Raw genomic sequence first — 21,939 nt, 5'->3', positions numbered from 1 at the left:
TTTATGCACACGCACGCGTGCTCACACACACTCACCACACGCTCCAGGCTGGCAGTGGGAGGCCTGTCCTGGCTTCACCACCAGCGAGCGGGCACCTGCTTTTGGTCTCGCCCGCCCGCCGCCGAGGAGGAGTTGGCGTGGGGCAATGGCGCGGGGTGGGGCGGCTCTGGGTGTCACCCCCCTCAGGGTGTCACCCGGGTGCAGTCCGCACCCTCTGCACCCTGGTAGTGACGCCCCTGTATCAGTGTTTAGTAGTCACAATGTCAATGTCCTATCCGCACTGTCAAAAACATCATGCTTCTTAATACCAGTTGCTGGTAATCACAAGTGGAGAGGGCGCTGCTGCACTTAGGTCCTGTTCATGAGTTTTCCATAGCATCAGTATCAAATCAGTGAAAAAAAGATGCTGAACTAGATGGGCCTTTGGCCTGATCCAGCAGTGTTTTACTTATGTTCTTATGGATATCCCACATCACATTAAGTTTGGCCCTAAGACAGCAATCTTGTTCCTACATATTTCAAATGTCGCAATGTTATATCAAGGATTTAATATTATATCTATCTATTTAAGCATGGATACATGCTGTTATATCTCATGCCACTCAGTTACAGAAGTTTTATACTTGTCTATCTCATAGTAAGGAGAGTAACAAAATTAGCTGCTCAGAATCATTGTACTTCTTATTCCATTATTGAATAAACAAGACCCATTTATATACAATGTTTTAAAATCTTGCTAATAGTAATATCTCATTCTTTCCAGGTTTTTAACTTTCAAACCATTTATTTATTCTTTCACTGAAGGATAACTCTTATTCTTACATTTTGCTGTTATATCGAATGCCACAGCACACAATAAATTTATCACAACGTATCCCTAAAAACCTTCATCACTAAAAAGCCTTCCATCAGAACTAGCAGCATATTTAAAGTTACCCAAAGCACATATCTAATTACTTTCTGTGCTGAATTTAACACACCATATTAATCTCCTCTAATTTGGTGCCGTCCTGATGCTGTTGAACTACAACTCCTATCAGCCCCAGACAGCATGGCCAATGGTCAGGAATAATGGGAGTTGTGGTCTAGTAACATCTGGAGGGCACCAAGCTGGGAAAGGCTGGTCTAGATAGTACATTTATGGAGGAGACAGGTTGACATCCTCCATACTGAACTTGGCAATCAATGCAGCTCAGTATTATAGTGCTTAGAAAACCAGTATCAATTCTGTCATAATGTCTTATTATAGCCAAACTTAATATGGGTCCGAGATCTGTGGACAGAATTTTTCTGAAAATGCTTACCTCATAAGTGCTTGTGATCCCAGATCTGTAGAACACAGGTAGGAAAAGTTCAGAAGTAAAAATGATGACAAACATATATGCAATGAAGAACAGAATGAAGGCAGAGCCATGGTGATACACCTCAGCTGGTGTCCCCAGCACAGTCACTGCTGACATGAAACTAGCAGTGAGGGACAGGGCTACTGGTCCACAAGTCATCTGCCTGCCACCAACTAAAAAGTCCCTGGAGCTTGCTTTTCCCCTCTCTTTAATTGCAAAAAAGACTCCTATGCCTGAAGAGATGAGAAAAAGTGCTGCAAACACCACATAGTCCCAGGCGCCAAAATTGTTGACATCCGGAGGGATGAAGGTAGCCATTGTGCTAATGAATGGGGGCTCTAGTCAATTTGGTTTCTTCCTTTGTAGATTTAGAGATCAAGCCTCCAAAGCGACAAGAGAAATAACATCCCCATAACTGAACAATTATATTTTTAAAATCAAGTATACAATCCAGGATCCAGCAGAAACTTCAGATTTAGTTCATTCCAGAGTCAAGATGCCAGGATTGATTTTGCAGACAGGATTAAAGGAGCTAAGTGGTACTTTCCATGCAATTATTATCAGTCTTGTCAAAGAAATATTCAAGCCTCTGTGAAATAACGGTTGGAAACAGGAGGAATTCAAGAGAGTTCACACCCTTTTTATCTGACAAGCTTTTTTATTTAGGGTTAAACATTACTTGAATGCATTGACTCACTGACATCAAGATTGGTCAGCATTTCACACAATAAATTAGGGACCATCAAACAGTATGTTGAAGATTGCTTACAAGCTAATTGGTCTATGATGAGCTTTGTAAGCTTTGCAACAATGTGAGAGCACTCATTGGCTTTAAGACCCAAGGAAGTCAGGATATGGATTAGATATTGGCTTGGCATTTGCCTTGCCAGAAATGGAAGAGCTTCTTCTGTTCACAGCAGGGACTCCTATCCAGCTGGCAGAAGGGGGGGGGAATCTGGTCCCGAACCCATTGGTTCCATTTGCAAATTCCTCAGGAATGTGGTGGACAGAATCACACCAGGGCAACTGCAGGCATTTTGGAATGATATGGGTTATCTAGACTCATTTCATTTTGGTTTCAGACCTGGCCATGGGTCTGAATTGGCCTTGATTGCCCTGATGGATGATTTTTCCCAAGAGTGGGACAAGGAGAATGCAATCCTACAGCTCCACTTTCCATTCTGTTCTGGAGGGACTCCCATCTTTCTGGACCAGATCTTTGAGGGGATGCAGGGGGCTTCATGGGGAAGGGAGAATGAGCAAAAATCACCCCCTGAATGGAGTGCTGTTCTCAGGAACCAAGTCTTTGATTTTAAATGTGGAAGGAAATTATTATTACTACTACTACTATTATAATATTTATTACTTGCCCTTCATCAGTAGGTCCCAGGGCAGGTCACATCAATATAAAATATATTTAAAACAGTTTAAAATAAATTACATTAACAACTGGAGAGGGTCGTAGGAATATATATCTCAAGAGATAAACCTGCAACATACAGTGAAAGCTGTACAGTGAAGATGCCACGTGCACCTCTGTGGGGAGGGAATTCCATAACTTAGGGGCTGCCACAGGGAATGCCCTCTCCCAGACTGCCACCATCACCCCAAACTTCACAGAGCAGTGGAACTACCAAGAGGGTCCCTTCTGGCGCTCTCAACACTTGAGAGGGTCTGTAGGGAAGGAGATGGTCTTTCAGATATATGAGATCTAAGTCACTTAGGGCTTTAAACACAACTGTGTTAACCTTGACCTTGACCTTGAATTAAGCCTGGAACCAATGTGGCTGTTTTAAAAAGGGTTATATGAGATTTAAATGAAATTCCAGCCAACAATCTTGCTAACGCATTTTGGGCCAGTTGAGGTTTCTGAGCCATCTTCAAGGGCAGCCCCATGTAGAGCACATAGTAACAATGCAATCTGAAAGTTACCAGAGCATGGAGTACTGTGGCCAAGTCATCTCTGTCCAAAAGGGGCCGAAGTTGGTGAACCAGCCAGAGCTGGAAAAAGGCACTCCTAGCCACCAAGGCCACCTGAGCCTCCAGCAACTAGGTTGAATCCTCAAGTTATAGACCTGATCCGTTCAGGGGAGGCCACCCCATCCAGAACAGGCCATCTCTCCACCTTCCGGAATCAAGAACATGGGACACAGAACACCTCTGTCAGGCATGTGTTCACTCACTTCTTGGGAGTGTTATAATTCCAGCCATTCCAGGCTGGTGCCAACAGATTCAAATGTCACTTATCTTCAATGATTGCAGAAGCTGTTCTGTGGCCTATGAAAGAGCAACTCCAGCCTATTTTTTCATCTTAGGATGCCAACAACATACTGCCCACAGACACGTATAACAAGAGCTACCCAATGGCCACCTTTGCAAGGGAAAAGCAGTTTTGGGAGACTGGGTTGCAGTGGAGAAGTGGGGGATTATTGATGGATTGATTACGTCTATATAGTCTGCCTTTCATCCAATAAGCTCAAGGTGGTATACTTGCTTCTTTCTCCGTATTTTATCTTTATATTAGTTCTGAGAGATATGCTAGACGCAGGGTCTGTGATTGGTCCAAGATCACCCAATGAATTTTAACAGTGAGTAAAGGTTTGAACCTGGATCTTCCTCGCCTTAGTCTCATGCTCAAACTACAATACCCCTCTGGAGGAAAAAGTTTTCCTCCCACACTAGTTCTCTGCTCCAAACTGCATTTTTCAGCACCGCTTTCCCACTACTCCAAATCCCCTCCTTAACCTCTTTTGCCTTAGGCCATTGGGTTTTTGTTACATATCTTTGCACATGCTTAGTTTAGGCCTTTTGCTGGACAGCTATTGTATGTCTGGTAAGTGAGACAAAGGCTATATCTGCAACATACATTTAAAACACTCTTGTACTACTTGAACAGTAATGACTTCCTGCAAGAATCCTGGGAACTGCAGTTTGTTAAAGGTGCTGGGAATTGTAGCTCTGTGAGGGATCCCCTAACAGCTCTCAGCACTCTGTTATTAGGAGACACCTCACAGAGCTACAATACCCTTAACAAACTACAGTTCCCAGAATTCTTTGGGGAAGCACTGGCTATAACAGTGGTATAAGAGTGCTTTGTGGATGGTGTCGATGAGGCCAAAATGAAATGAGTTTCTTTATCATGAGACCTGTTGAGAGATTCATCTCAACATGAACAGAGGGGCAAGAAGAATTGCACCCACTGGCACCACCCTGTATGCACAATCAGCAGAAAATCTGAAAGAGCCTACGCACTTATACCAGTATGAGTATAGGTAATGTCCATGCAGCTGCAGAGTCTTGAACAGGCAGGGCTCAGAGCCTACGTGGCTGGATGGGGGAGAAATTTGATCCAGTTCACATTAAAGGCAAACCTACAAAAAGGCGAAACAATTTGCAAACCAAAACATATCCATCCTTCAAAATGTGCACTTCTCTGAATTTTGCAGTGCAGTTCTCCAGCCGGGTAATGTGTACAAAAATGCATATACTAGGGTAACGTGTGCATGAAAATGCAAGTATTCATGAAAATAGCATACAAAAATGCATTATAATGGGGGAAACCACTTGCAAAAATGTGCATATTAGTCAACACTGCATAGAGACATATATATTACGAGAAATTCACACTAAAATGCTGACAATTTTTCATGAGGATTAAAAAAAATTGTTCTGAAATTTCCCAAATTGCTGCAGAAATGTGAACTCATTTTAATGTTGGAAAAATTAGAAACCTGGAGAAGCAAAACTGACAGATTTGTCCATCCTTCCATACATGCACACAGTTAGTACATGTATCGGTCCTTTCCTTCTACCAAACACTTGCAAGGGTGGAGCCAGTGGGCAAGCTACGTTGCCCTCTGCATCCATTCAGATGAAAAGTCTGAACAGGTCACTTCAGAGATGAAACAGGGGCACTCCTATTCTCCCACCAAGGACCTGAGCCTCCACAACTGCATGTTGCTGAAGGCTCTTCTTCATTGTCATCCTGAAATTTCTGAAACAGGGAATGAAAACAAATTGACCACAAACAATTTACTTTGATAAAATCTAAGAATGCTTCACAGAGTATTTCATCTTACAATTGATCTGGTTGTACTTATCACAGGATTCAAACGCATTCAGCAACATTTTACAGTCTGGATAGGTGGTTATGGTGACTGGAAGGGAAGAGGTTCATGAACATGAGCATGCATGCAAACTAAAGTCATCTATCCCCTTCCTACCAAAGGAAGGAGCTGAATTCTTAAGAAAGGTAGATCAAGCAAATTCACATGATGTAAAAGTACTAGAAAACAGGAATTGTCCCTCCTAAAAACATATTATGGAACATCCTTTAGTCTTCAGCTTGCAACATTCTGGTTTGTACAGACTTTACAGTTAGCTGCATTTGTGTGTAGTAGAGGTCATGCTCGTGTAGTGTATTCACACTCTAAGTACCTCTCTCTGCATAAGGGCCTGAGTCTGTGGTTGAACCACCAAGATGAGCAATTGGGATTAAGGGGGAGAGAAGAAGGAGGAATAAGCCAGCCAGCCTATCTTCTTCCTCTGTCTCACCCCACCTCCTTGCTTGTCAAGTGCCTCTTGCTTGACAGCCTCCAAGTCTTTCACACGCAGATCCACTCTGCCCTTCCTTTCACCCACAGAAGGACTGGATCTTGACCAAAGTGTTTTGTTACTGCAAAACTGAGGTCTTGTTCTTACTGAGGTGGTCTGAGCTGTAGCCCCAGGCAGGGGGCTCACATGATTGAGTTTTCCATGCTGTGTGTGGGGAAGGGTAACGCCCTACAGAAGAGTAGGTGTTAGGAAGATGGCTAAGAAGCTAGGACCCTTTCTCCATGATATTTCATTTTGCTATGTGAAATGATTTTTCATTAATTGATTGATTTGTAATCAGCAGTCTGAAGTGAAAAAATTAGCTAAACGCCTCATTGAGAAGTAGATTTATCCATACCTGCTTTTTTAAAAAGAAGTTATTGCCAATGAATTTTGCAGCATTTAAAGCCATTCCATCAAGTTCACATTATGATGCAATAATTATGGTTTAGGAAAATTGTATATGTATTCTTTTTGTTTCAATATTAAAGTAGATATTTGTTCATGACAAGGCAATATTTTTTTAAGTTGCGTTGTGTTATGTTCAGGATTATTGGAAAAGAAAGATAAAACCTACCAGTTTTGGTTAAAATATTTAATACATTTATCTCAGGACTGAATTACACACAGGAAAATCTAATTAGATTTGCTTATTTTTCCCCTTTGGTCCAGTACCTGCCTCAGTTACATTTTAATTTCCAAGTGTGCACTGCTGGGTACTTGGATTTGTCTGCATAGTTCTTCAACTAGTACAGCAGAAAACAGTCTGAATGGAACTGTTTTACTGGAGTCACACACATACCCATGTTAATATGAAATCTGCAAAGTATAATTAACAACTTATAGAAAAACCTGAGATTGGTAATGCCATTCCATTACATCAAGGAGGTCTTCAGGCCAAATACCATTTGGGATTTGTTAGAGAACATTAACTTCACAACCCACACGCAGAGAGTTCTGTTCTTGGACAATGAATATCAAGTTGAGCACAGTACAACTCAGCAGATTGTCAGAAGTATCTATTAACTCTTTTCATAACAAATGATGAAAAATTAAACTATTAATATCTTCTGGTAATTTCCTGTTAGTGGCTCTCAAACGTTAGAAAAGATATCTCAGCAATAAAATAAAAAATGGGGGGGGGGAGAGAAAATATCTCTCTGTCTTTTATGTATTTCCAGAATGTATTGCTACAGATTGATCTGAACAATATAAAATGGAAATGGACTGACTTCAAGTCAGTTCCAACTTATGGCATCCCTATGAAAAGGGTTATCATGGTAAGCGGTCTTCAGAGGTGGTTTACCATTGCCTTCCTCTGTGGCTGAGAGGCAGTGACTGGCCCAAATTCACTCAGTGAACTTCATGGCTGTGTGGGGATTTGAACCCTGGTATCCCAGGTCGTAGTCCAACACTCTAACCACTACGCCCCACTGGCTCTCATTCACATTATTCATTTACAATGCTTTCCATATTCCATCAACCTCTTAGTAAAATACCTGAGCCTCAAAGGCCGTTTGTTCTAGTCTTGTACTTGGTTCAGCAAATATAAAAATTGTGCCATTTTTTAATCTTCCAATAAGCTAATACTTTACTTTCTGGTCCTCCCCCCCCCATATTGGTAAATGTACCTCCACGTAAAGTGAATCCTTATCACTGTGTTAATGCATAACCAATATCTTAAGTTAATTGGAAGAGAATATCTTAGGTGCAACATATTGTGCAACAGACAGGGTTTAACAGTAAAAATGATTAGATGTCCCTCTTGCAAGCAATTTGAGCTGGCTGGAATGGCCAGACTTTCAAATGTTCAACATTTACTATCTGTTTTCAGATTTTGTTGATAACTGAGTTCTAGGTAAGACCAATTGTAACTGAACTCACATGAAAAAGTGGCCCACTTTTTTCATTGATACTGCTGCTGCTGTGCAAAGACTATTCACAGTTCCAGCACTATATTGTCCACTCAGTATTATATAGCAACAAAAGTGGCTGTATACTATAGTCAGCATGGAATTTTTGCATTCTGCAGCGTTAAATTGAAAATACCCCATGCCATTCTGATGCTGCCTATAAGCTCATTTCAAAACAAAACCTTACAAAACTTATAGTCCTGAACTCAGAAACGCTTGCTTAAAAACCCTCTAAATATTCATGGCGATACACAAAACAATCAGAGAGAATTGAGAGTGTAAAAAAAGAGAGATGGTATACCCCAGAGCTGAGAGCGATGAAACAATACAGGAGACGGCTTGAGTGCAGATGGAGACGAATTCCTAGTGGATGCAATTATACACTGCTAAGCGCCTATGGTAAGCTGTATTTAGGGGCAGTGAGGGCAGCAAAAAAACATTATTTTGCTGGCACTATCAAATCATCAATCTGCCACCCAGCGGAGCTCTTCAGAATTGTCTGGGAGCTATTACACTCTGGCCCCAGGGACATAGCAGAACCATCGGAGGCCCACTGTAATGAATTTGCTAGGCACTTCCAGGATAAAATCTCTAGCATCCACCAGGACTTAGACTCCAGTGTTATAGCAGGTGAATCAAGCGAGGTATCCAGAGCACAGCCTTGTCCCGATTTCTTGGATGAGTTTCAGTTGGTACAGCTTGAGGACATTGACAAGGTGCTTGGACAGGTTCATGCAACCACTTGTGTGCTGGATCCTTGCCCTTCTTGGCTAATAAAAGCTAGCAGGGATGGAACAGCCGGCTGGGCCAGGGAAATGATTAATGCCTCTCTGCGAGACGGGGTGGTCCCTGGCTGCCTGAAAGAGGCAGTAGTGAGACCACTCCTGAAGGGACCCTCCCTGGACCCAGAAAATCTTAATAACGATAGGCCGGTAGCAAATGTTCCATTCCTGGGCAAGGTCCTGGAATGAGTGGTAGCAGGCCAGCTCCAGACACTCTTGGATGAGACCGATTATCTGAATCCATTTCAGTCAGGTTTCAGGCCTGGTTTTGGCATGGAAACAGCCTTAGTCGCCCTGTATGATTACCTTTGTCGGGAGAGAGACAGGGGGAGTGTGACTCTGTTGATTCTTCTTGATCTCTCAGAGGCTTTCCATGGTATCCTTCTGGGAAGACTGGCTGAGTTGGGAGTGGGAGGTACTGCATGGCGATGGTTCCGCTCCTACTTGACGGGTTGGCTCCAGAAGGTGGTGCTTGGGGAACATTGCTCGGCACCCTGGACTCTCCAGTATGGGGTTCCACAGGGGTCAGTTCTGTCCCCCATGCTGTTCAACATCTACATGAAACCATTAGGTGCGGTCATCCAGAGCTTTGGAGTGCGTTGCCATCAGTATGCTGCTCTATTTCTCCTTTTCATCTTTAGGTGAGGCTGTCAATGTGCTGAACCGGTGCCTGCCTGCAACAATGGACTGGATGAGGGCTAATAAACTGAGGCTCAATCTAGACAAGACTGAGATGCTGCTAGTGGGTGGTTCTTCTGACCGGATGGTGGATGTCCAACCTGTCCTGGATGGGGTTGCACTCCCCCTGAAGAAGCAGGTTTGTAGCTTGGGGGTTCTCCTAGAACCGTCTCTGTCACTTGAGGCTCAGGTAGCCTTGGTGGCACGGAGTGCCTTCTACCAACTTCGGTTGGTGGCCCATCTATGCCCCTATCTGGACAGGGATAACCTGGCTTCAGTGGTCCATGCTCTGGTAAACTCCAAGCTAGATTAGTGCAGTGCGCTGTACATGGGGCTGCCTTTGAAGATGGTTCGGAAACTGCAGCTTGTGCAATATGCAGCAGCCAGATTGGTAACAGGGACCAGACGGTCCGAACATATAAAACCAATTCTGGCCCGCTTGCATTGGCTGCCTGTATGTTTCTGAGCTCGATTCAAGGTGCTAGTTTTAACCTATAAAAACTTACACAGCTTGGGACCACAATACCTGATGGAACACCTCTCCTGATATGAACCCACCCGTACACTATGCTCAACATCCAAGGCTGTCCTCCAGGTGCCTACTTGGAGGGAAGCTGTGAGTCTGGCAACAAGGGAGAGGGCCTTCTCAGTGGTGGCCCCCAAATTATGGAATGATCTCCCTGACGAGGTGCGCCTGGTGCCAACGCTGTTATCTTTTTGGAGCCAGGTCAAGACTTTCCTCTTCTCCCAGGCATTTTAGTATGTGTTTTAAATTGTTTTAAATTGTGTTTTAAATTGTTTTTAAAAGATGTGTTTTAAAATTTGTATATTTGTTTTTAATGTTTTTAGTTATTGTAAACCACCCAATAATATTGCATGGGAGTAAATCCCATTGAACTCAGTAAGTATGCAAATGATCAGACCTGCCCTCCCCTCCTCCTCCCTCCCATCACCTCCCGTTTGCTCCTTCCCTCCCCCTTCAATCCCCTCCTTCCCCTCCTCCTCCTTCTGCTCCCCTCTTTCCCTTCTTCCTTCCCTCTACTCTCCCTTCCCCTCCTCCTCCTCCTCCGCCATGGTCAGTTTTACCTATCCTAACCATGATTGCACAGGAGTAAATCCCATTGAACTTAATAAGCATGCAAATGATCAAACCTGCCCTCCTTCTCCCCCTCTTGCTTGCTCCCCTGGTGCATTCACTATAGCTACCCAATTTTCCTGCTTTTTAACGTTTGATAGAAATATCTGTGGGGTATAGGTATGTTCTTAAACCACCAGGTTTTTTGCCTATTAGTGAATTTCTCTGATTATAATCTGGGAGATAAGAAATGGGATCCTGTGCAAGTTTGTTGAGAATGGATTGATCATTTGCATGCTGATTGAGTTTAGTGGGATTTACTTCCCTGCAATCATCATCATCATCATCATCATCATTTATTGTATTTATATACCGCCCCATAGCCAAAGTTCTCTGGACAGTTTACAACAATTAAAAACATAAAAAACAAATATACAAATTTAAAACACACATATTTAAAAAGCAATTTAAAAACACATGCTAAAATGCCTGGGAGAAGATTGTTGTTGTTGCTGTGTGCCTTCAAGTCGATTACGACTTATGGCTACCCTATGAATCAGTGACCTACAAGACCATCTGTCATGAACCACCCTGTTCAGATCTTCCTATTGTGTGCGTCATACACCTCCGGACTCTCCTTTTGCACCTGTGCGCATCAGCCTCTGGGCTTCCTTTCGGGTTTGACCCAGCTACGTCATTAGTCACAGCGCTACTCGTACTTGTCCTTTGTTCTTCCCCAGTAGCTCAGTGAATGCCTTCTGACCTGCGGGTCTCATCTTCCAGCACTATCTCATGTTGCATTTTGGATACTCTGTTCATAGGGTTTTCGTGGTAAGAGGTATTCAGAGGTGGTTTACCATTGCCTTCCTCTGAGTTTGGATGCATCTTAGTGTGGTGTCTCAGCTTTGACCATTCCTCCTTGGGTGCCCCTGCTAGGAGTCTAGCCTCTTGATCTAGACTCCTGAAAGCATTGCTCTCAGCTTGTTCAACACTCTCAAACCCCCTCACCATGTTAAGGTGTGCATCCTAAAGGGGGGGAGAAGATTAGGATAGGTGAAACTGACCGGAGGGGATGGGGAGGGGAGGAGGAGGTGGAAGGAGGGGAGGAAGGGCAGAGGGGAGAGGGGGGATGGGAGCAGGAAGGAGGAGGAGGAGGACAGGTTTTATCATTTGCATGTTTATTGAGTTCAGTCAGATTTACTCCTGTGCAATCATGCTTAGGATGTTAAAACTGACCAGGGAGAGGGACGGAGGGCTGGAGTGGGCAGGGGAGGAGGAAGAATGAAGAGGGGAAGGGAGGAGGAAGGGAGAGGAGAGGGGAAGGAGGGGAAAGGCAGGTCTGATTATTTGCATGCTTATTGAGTTCAATGGGATTTACTCCTGTAAAAACATGGTTAGGATAGGTAAAACTGACCATGGGGGAGGAGGAGGGGGAGGAGTGGATTGGAGGGGGGCAAAGGAAGGGGGAGGTTTGATCATTTGCATGCTTATAGAGTTCAATGGTATTTACTCCAATGCAATCATGCTTAAGATAGGTAAAACTGACCAAGAGGAGGAGGAAGGGGAGGGGAGGGGAGGAGGGGAAAGGGGAAGGAGGGGATTGGAAGGGGATGGGGAGGGAGGGGCAAAGAAAGGGGGAGGGAAGCAGCAAGTGAGAGGGGATAGGAGGGAAGAGAAGGGAGGGTGGGTTTGATCATGTGCATACTTTTTGTGTTCAATGGGATATATTTCTGTGCAATCATTTTTGAAAATGGAAATGGACTGCCTTCAAGTCAATCCCAACTTATGGCGACCCGATGAATAGGGTTTTCATGGTAAGCTGTATTCAGAGGCGGTTTCACCATTGCCTTCCTCGGAGGCTGAGAGGCAGTGACTGGCCCACGGTCAACCAGTAAGCTTCATGGCTGTGTGAGGATTTGAACCCTGGTCTCCCAGGTCATAGTCCAACACTGACCTGGGGGAGGGGCAGGAAGGGTAGGAGGAGGGGGAGGGTAGGAGATGGGGGTGAGCACTGGACAGAGAGGAAGCCCCTTTCCTTTCCAAAAGGAAAACATTGTGAAAAGTAGGCACATGTAGACTCCTATCCAAATTTAAACCAAAGCTGTTACTGGCCACATTCACACCAGGCCTTTATTTCACTTTGGACAGTCACGGCTTCTCTCAAAGAATCCTGAGAAGTGTAGTTAGTGAAGGGTGCTGAGAGTCGGTAGGAGATGCCCTGTTCCCCTCACAGACCTTCAATCAGAGTGACTGACTGTTAAACCAGTCTGACCACTGGAGCAATGTCAGTGGAATAGGAGTCTCCTCTCAGCACCCTTCACCAACTACACTTCCCAGGATCCTCTGGGGAAGCCATGACTGTATCACATGAAATCAAAGTCTGGTCTGGGTGTGGCCCCCTGATTAGGCAAGCCCAGCAGCTGGGAGTCTGGCTTTTGGAACACTGACAGTTGGTTCTTACTGAGCATGCCTGACACTATCATTGAGTTCAAGGCAAAGTTTCTTAAATTAATTTAAAATCAGCCAGGCATTTTTTTTAACTTTTAAATGAAGTTCAGAATGTGGGGCAAGGTCAGTAATAGGAGTACAGGTACTCTGTGAACATGGCTGATTTTTAATGAATTTCAACAGATTATGAGGTCAAGAATTTCTTCTTCTCCCAGGCATTCTAGCATATGTTTTTAAATTGTTTTTTTAAGTGTTTTTAAATTTGTATATTTGTTTTTAATGTTTTTAATTGTTGTAAACCGCCCAGGGAGTTTTGGCTATGGGGCGGTATACAAATGTAATTAATAATAATAATAATAATAATATGAGAACTCTGACAGAAAAAAGTCCAAAAGGGGTCTGGGTTTTTTCCCCTCTCTTTTTAGACTTTGAACTCTCTATTCTCTCTGTTTTGTGTATCACCATGAAAATTTAGAGGGTTGTTAAACAAGAGTTTCTGAGTTTAAGACTATAAATTTTGTAAGGTTTTGTTTTGAAATGAGCTTATGGGAAGCATCAGAATGACATGGGAGGTATTTTCAATGTAACATTGCAGAATGTGAAAACTTCATGCTGGCTATAGAATACAACCACTCTCGTGGCTGTATAATGATCTTGACAACTGTTGTGTTGTAGGCTCAATATTTACATACTGCATTTTTTATAATCCCATACTGACTTCTATAGGTAACAGATGAATACAAGATTGGCACTCCAAATACTTGCTAAACATGACACCTTTTTCTGACTACACATTCAGTGGTAGTTTCCAGTCATACAACTGCAAGTCTATAAGATCTTAAAAGTCAAAAGTGATTAAAGTGCAACAAAGCATATGCATTTCTTGTGATGCAATACACAGGGTTTAGAAACTTTATTGTCTTAACTAGACTAGACATATGACCCATATAGTATAAGGCTTATTTATGATTACGAAAACATCATAAATGTTTACTATATTCTTATTTACAGCCATTGTGTGCATGCTGGCAAACCATGAGTTTAGAAATTGATGTTTTAACATTTAGGTTCTTTAAGCTAATGTTTCAGAAAGACTGTGATTTGAAAACTGAACTGGTGATGGTGCATTGTAAAGTTCAGTTTATTACTAAGGTAGCCCCGACCTGATCACTTCAGGCTAGGGTTTGGTAAAATTCTCAGACGCTCACTTCATTCTTATTTGGAGTTCACAGGTGGGTTTGGCTGACAAGGAGGCATAGTTTGTATGAACCAGCACCTCCATGTGGCCAATACATATGTAGCAGCCCTGATTCCTGCAGTGGGGATGACTCAAGAAAACTGCCACTGCTGTTACAGGGACTGGGCAGACTCAAATAAGTCTACCCAAATGGAATCAGGAGTGCGCACCAATGGCTCCTGTGCATGAATCTAAGCACAGCCCCCTCATGGCAGTAGGGGAAACCACCTCATAGAACTAGCAAAAAGCCTAGTTAGATTCTCCTTGCCTTTTCCTATTGCAGTATTTAGGGATGCTTCCAGATGACCTGTGTATTGAGCTGATTTGTTTGCACATAGATTAGACAACATAATGGCCATTAATTCTGATTTGTTTGCAGGGAGGTTAGATGATATTGCATCAAAGTAAGTGTTATCCCACACTTCCCAGTGCATTTTCCCATCAGTTTTCTTATCACAAAAACTCTCATTTTCTGTAGAAGCTGGTTTGTTGCGCAAGCCCTCATAATCAAGTATATTATGCCCAAGCTGAATTTGCCAGTATGTGATCGAACCCTACGCCAAAACAACAACAGTTTGGAAGCAGTGGGGACTGGTAACTCCAATGTCAGTAGGACAGCGAATCCGCTCTAGGTTTTAGTCTGAATTTTCAAATCATTGCCTCACTGACATCAGAGCCACCAACCACTGCTATTTGGAAGCACTCTACAAATAAGAAAAGAAAGAATGAAAGGATCTTGTTTTTTAATAGTGGCTGAAACTTTGTGATGGCCCCCAGAGGATTTGATCAGTCAAATGCTTTCAACACATGTGAACCCTGGAACCTACTTACACATTTTGGTTTGTTCTGCAGAAATTCTTTTAGTCCACAAAGAAAAGTATGCATCATTCCAAATAACTGTGGATGCTACACTTTCGTTTTCTGCAACTATTTTTTCTTCTTCAAATGACTCTCTTTTATCACTATGTCAGCACAAGAAGAAAAGAATGTTTTTTTCCTGGGGTAGTATCTACTCATAAAACCAGAGCATATCTTATTAATTATTGCATTGTTTTGTTTGTACTTGTGTCCTGGCTTTTAAGAAGACCTCAAAATGTGCTACTTTTATCACTTTAGAAAGCCAAGTGAAAAGGTATCTGATTTCATTTATTTTTAAACAGCCTATGCAATTTATTTTGTGCATCGGTGCACTTTATAATTTTTTACACCTCATTGTTCTCACACAAAAACTCCCTTCTCCATTGCTCTATTTCTATTTTTAATATTTCATATTAATAATTGCCAACAGAGCACTAAGTTACCAAGCAATTCCATGATACCTCTTAAATATCACCTGATATACTGTATCAATCCTTGATCACTGGATAATTAGAGGGATACACCTGTCAGCCAGGATGAATCTGCAACAGTATTACTGATGAGATTCCCTTCCAAAGTGGTCTAATCCATCTGTCTTGTGAAGCAAAGCTTCATTCCATGTGCATTTTCTTGTGGAACATTATATGAATGTGTGTGAATAAGTTAGGACTCTTAAAGCATAGAGGGTTTTATTTGATGGACAAAAGTTTATCATATACCAGAGTTGATGGACGAAGGGGCTACATGAGAGTGACTTCAGCATCTGCTTTTACAGTTTCTGCTTTGACATCTGAAAGGAGAGCTTGGGCATGTGCCCCCATGAGATTGTGAGTTCCGATTAATGATAGAAAGAAGCATTAGTTTCTGCTATGGATGTTTTAGTGGAAGCTCCAGAAACAGATGCAAGCCCACATCCATCTTTTGCTTCTGCTGCTTCTCCATAACATCCAAAGAAAAGATTGCATGTACAGGGAAACCTGAAGGGCTAGTCTTCCAGGAATATGTTTTCATTACGTTTGCTGGGACCGAAGGCTCCTGAAAGCCTCTGTCCTAGGTACTCTCTACCCAAAGCTCAGAAGATGGTGACAAAAAGGCACTCTGCATGTACTAAAAGGCATCCTTGCCTTTATTATTTATTTATTTATTATTTGATTTATATACTGCCCTTCCTCCCAGCAGGAGCCCATTATTATTAATTTACCTGTTCTAGACCTTAGACTCTGCCATTCAGGACAAGTCCTGGAGTTCAGCCTTGTCAAACCCTAGCTCAAATTAAAACCTGGCCATGCATCTCTAGTGCTCCTTATCATTTACAGAGGTGTTAATATAACAGAGCAGTACATATGCAAGTTCAAGAAAACAGCAGCTTCATAAATCAGAAGAAATCACAAGGCAGATTTTGACTGGCAGCACAATCCATCTGTAAAATGGGAAATGAACAGAATTGGCAGCAAAGTAAGAAAGATGATACTTATGTTCAATTAATTTCCTTTAGAAACAAGGGAATAGCTTCATGAATGGATAGGGCTCCTTAGAAATTTCTCATCATTTGGGACTTAACAAATAAGGTTAAATAATATACTTTGCCATAGTATTATTCTGGAGCAGCTATCCAAGTTGGTGGAGGATGGCGCTGCTTTGCAGTGGTTCCAGTCTTAACTGGATGGCTGTTTTCAAAAGGTTATTATTATTATTATTATTATTGTCCTATCTGCAGCAGACATACAGAAAATTATGCTCTCCCTTCTTTTGAATATATGATAACAAATAACTTTTTATACTAAAATAAGGTAGAATAAGGTAGACAAGCATCACTTGTCTCAGCATAGCCTCGCTTAATTTTTTTCCTCTTCAAGTCTCATTTCAGTTTCTTTTTTTCCCGCTGATGGAAAAAAATATATGGAATATACAAAAAACTTGGATGGTCCAAATTGTGATTTCAAGTGCACAGCTGAGAGGGTAATATTAACTACTGAGTTAAAAGGAAAAGAACATCTGGCGCACAAGATACATCCAAGTCAAATATACGATAATTGTTCAAGTTAAAGATTTCTCTCTGGGGATTGCAAAGGACTTTGGCTTTTCAAAGGCATAGCTTTCATTAATGATTACTTCCTCAAGTAAGCAGACACACTTCCTTATCTCTTTATAATGAAGGTCAGCAGAACAATAAGCCAGGGTTTCAATATGCATCCTGAAGCTATAAAGGACACAAGTTTTTTCTCTCCCAAAGGCACTCATCTAATTTTATATTGCCAAAGTGTTGTCACAAGGTTTCCATGTTCTCTGCATGCCACAAATGTCCTGATTATATTTAGAGAAGTTAATAAAGCTTGACCTTTGTCACTCTCTGCCAGTCGTTATTGACACTTTCATTGGAGACATTGGAATTTTCTAGTGGCACATTTTATTCAATGGTTGTTAAACTTGTTCACACTTCACATACTCATTTTAAGCTTGCTTATGAAAAGGTGCAACAGAAAAAGAGAGCTGTGCATCATTCTGTGATTTGGATTTAGTTCATCTCTATTCATTCGAATGTGTTTCCAGAATAGACCATAGGAAACAATTGTCTTTCAGAAGACCCATAGGTACCCTAGGTCATAAATGTGCTGAGAGAACTATGTTCAAGCAACTTCCCTGAAATTGCACAGCAGCTGCAGACCAAGGAAAAAGGCATTTTTTCACAGCAGTGCTAAGCCAGATTCATATAGGGGAGTTCCTGTAAAAAGGAAATGTTATATCCTCATTTAATAACAGAAAGTTCATCATGCAAATTCCACAGCCTGGTATGACACAGACTTGAATCATTTCTATGGCCTGGTTTGGACAGCCAGGGTATGGTCTGAAGGCACATCAGGCCATCACCTTGCTGAAGCTAAGCAGGTCTGGGTCTGGTCAGTGCCTGGATGGGAAACCACCTGGGAACCACATGTATGCTGCTTTGGGTTTCTTGATGAAAGAAAGGGGGATATAAATGTAATAAAATAAATAAATAAAATGTGGAGGATCAGTCCACTACCAGTATCAATGCATTGAATAATTCCCCAGCATAGTGCTTGGAGGTCTATGACAGAACCTAGGATACATTAAATATGTATTAGGAGTGTGCATTGGCTCAGTGTGGCAGCCAAAAATAGAGCCAAATTGGGGTGATTTGAGAGTCTCTTCCCTCCCAAGACAAAGCACAAGGTCAACTACATCCTGAGTCAGATTGGGACCCTACAAAGGCCTGTGTCACTCTGTCCTTGTCTGTGCTATATTTTCTATATATCTCTAAGTTTCTCCAGGTCCAGTGAGGCTATCCAGAATGTTGCCTACAGAGCACTGGATTGTTTTTTGTTACTGCACAACAAAGGAGGGGGTTCTTGAAAGATAAACACTTCAGCTAAGTTTTTTTTTAAAAAATCCAATAGTTATTTATTTATATTTTATTTATATATCGTTATCACCACTCATTTGAAATATAAAAGTGGTGCACAACAATATATACAAATAAAATAAAACATAAAATACCATAAAACAAGACAAAAATCACAAAACCACTTAGAAAAGATTAAACAAGTTCATGGAGGATTTATCAGGGAAGGAAAAGATGTTCTCCTCCAGATGTTGCTGGACTACAGCTCCCATCATCCCTGGAGTTGGAGTCTTACAACATCCGGAGGACCATATGTTCCTTATCTATCTAGCTAGCTAGCTAGCTATCATGTCTCTGAATACCAGATGATGTATGTATCAGAACAGCTGTATGTCACTGAATACCAAATGCTAGGGACAAACAACTTCTTCTTTTGCCATGCTTGTGATCTTCCAGAGTTACCTGGCTTGCCACTGTTGGAAGAAGACTACTGGTCAAGATGGACTTGTATATGGCCCAGCAGGGATTTCCTTGTCTTCTTATTGCATTGTATTGCATTTTTTAATTTTTAATTTGTATGCTGCCTTTCTACACTGCAGTATTCAAAGCAGTCTACAACCCATAGAAATGACAAAATATACAATAAAAACCACATGTCTGTGCAATACAATTCAAAATATAACTAAAATAAATTAATTACCCCTAAATCCACTTCCCACTAGTTTTCACAAACCCAAAAACTCATTATCCAAAATAATTTTTTCCTTCCAGAAACTTATTTTACCCTCAGATTCCCCCAATTATTTTTCCTCATTCGGTCCCACCTCAAATCCCCACTGAAAGCTCTGTATCCTCGATTCAACCTCATCTCCATTTTTCTCAGTTGCTGAGCTCAGCTCAGTTTACCTCTGCAGCCAGGTCCTGTGCATTAACATCTCCTGACTTGGCCTGAAGTGTTAAGAGGCAGCAAAACAAAGGCTAAGTGTGTTTCTATATGGGCAGCTGCTGTCCAATCAGCAGCCATTACATTAATATGTCAAACTCATCCCTGACTCTTCTACCAAAGTCAAAACAATGCAGTCACTAGTGCAGCACTGATACAATATTAATATTTGGGGGGAGGACCTCAGGCCTGTGGACTGAATGTGGCCCTCCAGGCCATTCTATCTGGTCCCCGAGATTTTTGCCATGCATGCAGAGCAATATAATAACAATTGATTTGTATATTAAAGTTCAATGTGTGCACATTGATTTTTACTGGCAATGACTGTCCATAAGGTGACAGCTGAGTGCATTGTACATATATCATACAGAATTGCTATTGTCACGGAGTGTACCTACTGGATAAAATATAGTACCACCAACAGCGAGGGGAATAATCACAAGTAATATCTCTTAGAAGCAAATCCCCAAGAAGTAATATCCCTTAATTAAGTTCTCCTTAATTTGAGTACCACCTGCATATAGTGTGCAAACTGTGCATGAATTCTGGAATGAATATATGTATATCAAACTATCACAAGAACATGGCATTTGTCAGTATATAAATGCTATCAAAATGGTCTACTATAATAAAACACAGAAATCAATTCTGCAACCACAAGGTGGCAGCCTCTTCATATTTAACTACACAACTTGCTTCCGAAGTTTCTCATCTTAAGTTGACCAGAACTATGGGCATAAATGAACAAATACTTCTGTGACCATCAATTTTGATTTGACAGAGAAACAGTGTGAAACAGACGCCTTATCATGTCCTAAATGTGTTAAAAAAAATTGGATAAAATGCTTGTTCCATATATCTCAGCCATCATTAGTGCTAACATCCCGGCACTACTGATTGGCATATGTTGAACATGACTCAACCTGAAACAAACAGCTACAAATGTGTATTGCTCCCACACCCCCAAAGAAGACTCAAGACACAAAATTGGGTAAATGTTGTATTATTCAAATAAAACATTGAACTTGGAGAACCTGCAGACCAAACCAACCGAATTAACCAAATTAAATTCAGATCAGGCAGGTGAGGTTGAACCTACTTCTGGTGGGAAAACCTCCCCACCAGACCCCTGGGCATGCCTCCAGCCAAAGGCTGTGGCCCCCAGTGAATGATAGGGATGAAATACCTCCCTCCTTGCCAGGCAAGGCTTGGGTGCCCCCCCTGCGCCTCCTGGCCCCGGCATCCTGGCATTCACTTGAATGCACAAGATAGGCCCCAGGGGCACCACCTAGGTGCATCCCATGCATGAAGCACTCGGAGATCCCCAAAGGGTGCCCCTAATCCCATAACTGCCTCAGGATACCTCATGATAACCCCCAACCTCCTCACCTGCCCGAACACCATGCCACAAGAAACGATCAGCAGCTGCTTGATCGCCTCTACCCAAAGAAATATATCAGCCAACCACCTCTGCAGGTCCTCCAAAAAGACATTCCAACCCAATGTGGTCAGATGAACACCATCCTCCCTATAATACTGAGGGATGTCATGTTTAATCCTAGCATGAGGAATAAACGCTCAACCCAGTCCAACACAAATTTATGAACCCTTCTATTCACCCACCTTCTGGCCCTATCGATCCTGATGAGATGCATAGCTCCCCGCCAAACTTGCCATTCTAAAAGGTTGGACCAGATAATAATCAAAATATATATAGGGTGTGGACATTCATTAATATCGAAAAAAGAGAGGGGATGTCCCCAGAATGTCAAGGAGGGAAGTTCCAAACTGTATAGATTTATTTGTTTATTTTTTTTAAAAGAGAAAAAATTCTTCTTAAAATACCCAACGCGTTTCAGCCTTATAACTAGGCTTTCATCAGGGGCTACAAATCAAATATAAAGAACATCATTTTGACAGACATATGTAGGTATAAATTTTCGTTAAAATATCTTGAAAAAACATTCTTCATTTGATACACTTATAATCTTTATATATGCACAAATAATTTTTTGTTGTTATAAACAACTCCTTAAAAATATCATTTTGTTTACCTATAGACTTTATATATATCTAGGTGCACAAATCCATATAAGATACCTTATCTTTCTATACAGTATCTAAAAGATTTTATATTATCAGAAACACTTACATTTATGTTGTTGAAATGCTTTATTCAATAGAGTATTTCTTCTCACTTTCACTATGGATGGCTTCAATATCTTTATGACTATTTCAAATCAATGAAAACCCTTGTTTAAATCTTTTTTTCATTGAACTACCATATGACCAGAAGGATAATTTTCTTAACCTTTTAGAAGTATAATAGAAAACACCTGTAGGATACTTATGAGTAAAAAAAATTTTTTGGACTTGAGAAAACCTTTACAACAAAGGAAGAAATGAACATTCTTCATTTAGACCATTAGGTGTCACTGTCTTGAGTCTTAAGATCCATCCTATTTCTTTTTTATATAAAAGAGAACTGGGAAATGATCCTTGTATTCGTTGTAAAACCCAAAATTTTAAACCTACTTTTATATATTCAGAACATTGCAGGCAATGAGATACCAAAGGTGCTCCTGGTTTTTTGTTTTTTATATTATTCAGATGTTCTCCTATCCATATTTTAATTTTTCTTGAAGTTTGTCCTACATATATTTTTAAGCATCCACATTGTATTGCATAGATTACATTTGCAGTATTGC

General features: G+C 41.5%; 1 protein-coding gene across 1 annotated transcript in view; it reads right to left on the bottom strand.

Annotated features, from left to right (window-relative positions):
- The window catches only part of SLC5A12 (solute carrier family 5 member 12), a 50,557-nt gene extending 29,084 nt beyond the window's left edge, over window positions 1-21,473 (bottom strand). The window contains exons 1-2 of the mRNA XM_061613136.1: window positions 21,384-21,473; window positions 1,305-1,932 (exon numbers count right to left, since the gene is read on the bottom strand). Of these exons, the coding sequence (XP_061469120.1) occupies window positions 1,305-1,661 (357 nt within the window). The 5' untranslated portion in view covers window positions 1,662-1,932; window positions 21,384-21,473. The remainder of the gene's footprint in view (window positions 1-1,304; window positions 1,933-21,383) is intronic.
- Window positions 21,474-21,939: the final 466 nt, after the last annotated feature.

Source organism: Rhineura floridana, chromosome 2 (genome assembly GCF_030035675.1).
Source record: "Rhineura floridana isolate rRhiFlo1 chromosome 2, rRhiFlo1.hap2, whole genome shotgun sequence".
Taxonomy (NCBI): Eukaryota; Metazoa; Chordata; class Lepidosauria; order Squamata; family Rhineuridae; genus Rhineura; species Rhineura floridana.
This window is presented reverse-complemented; position numbering and strand designations above follow the sequence as displayed.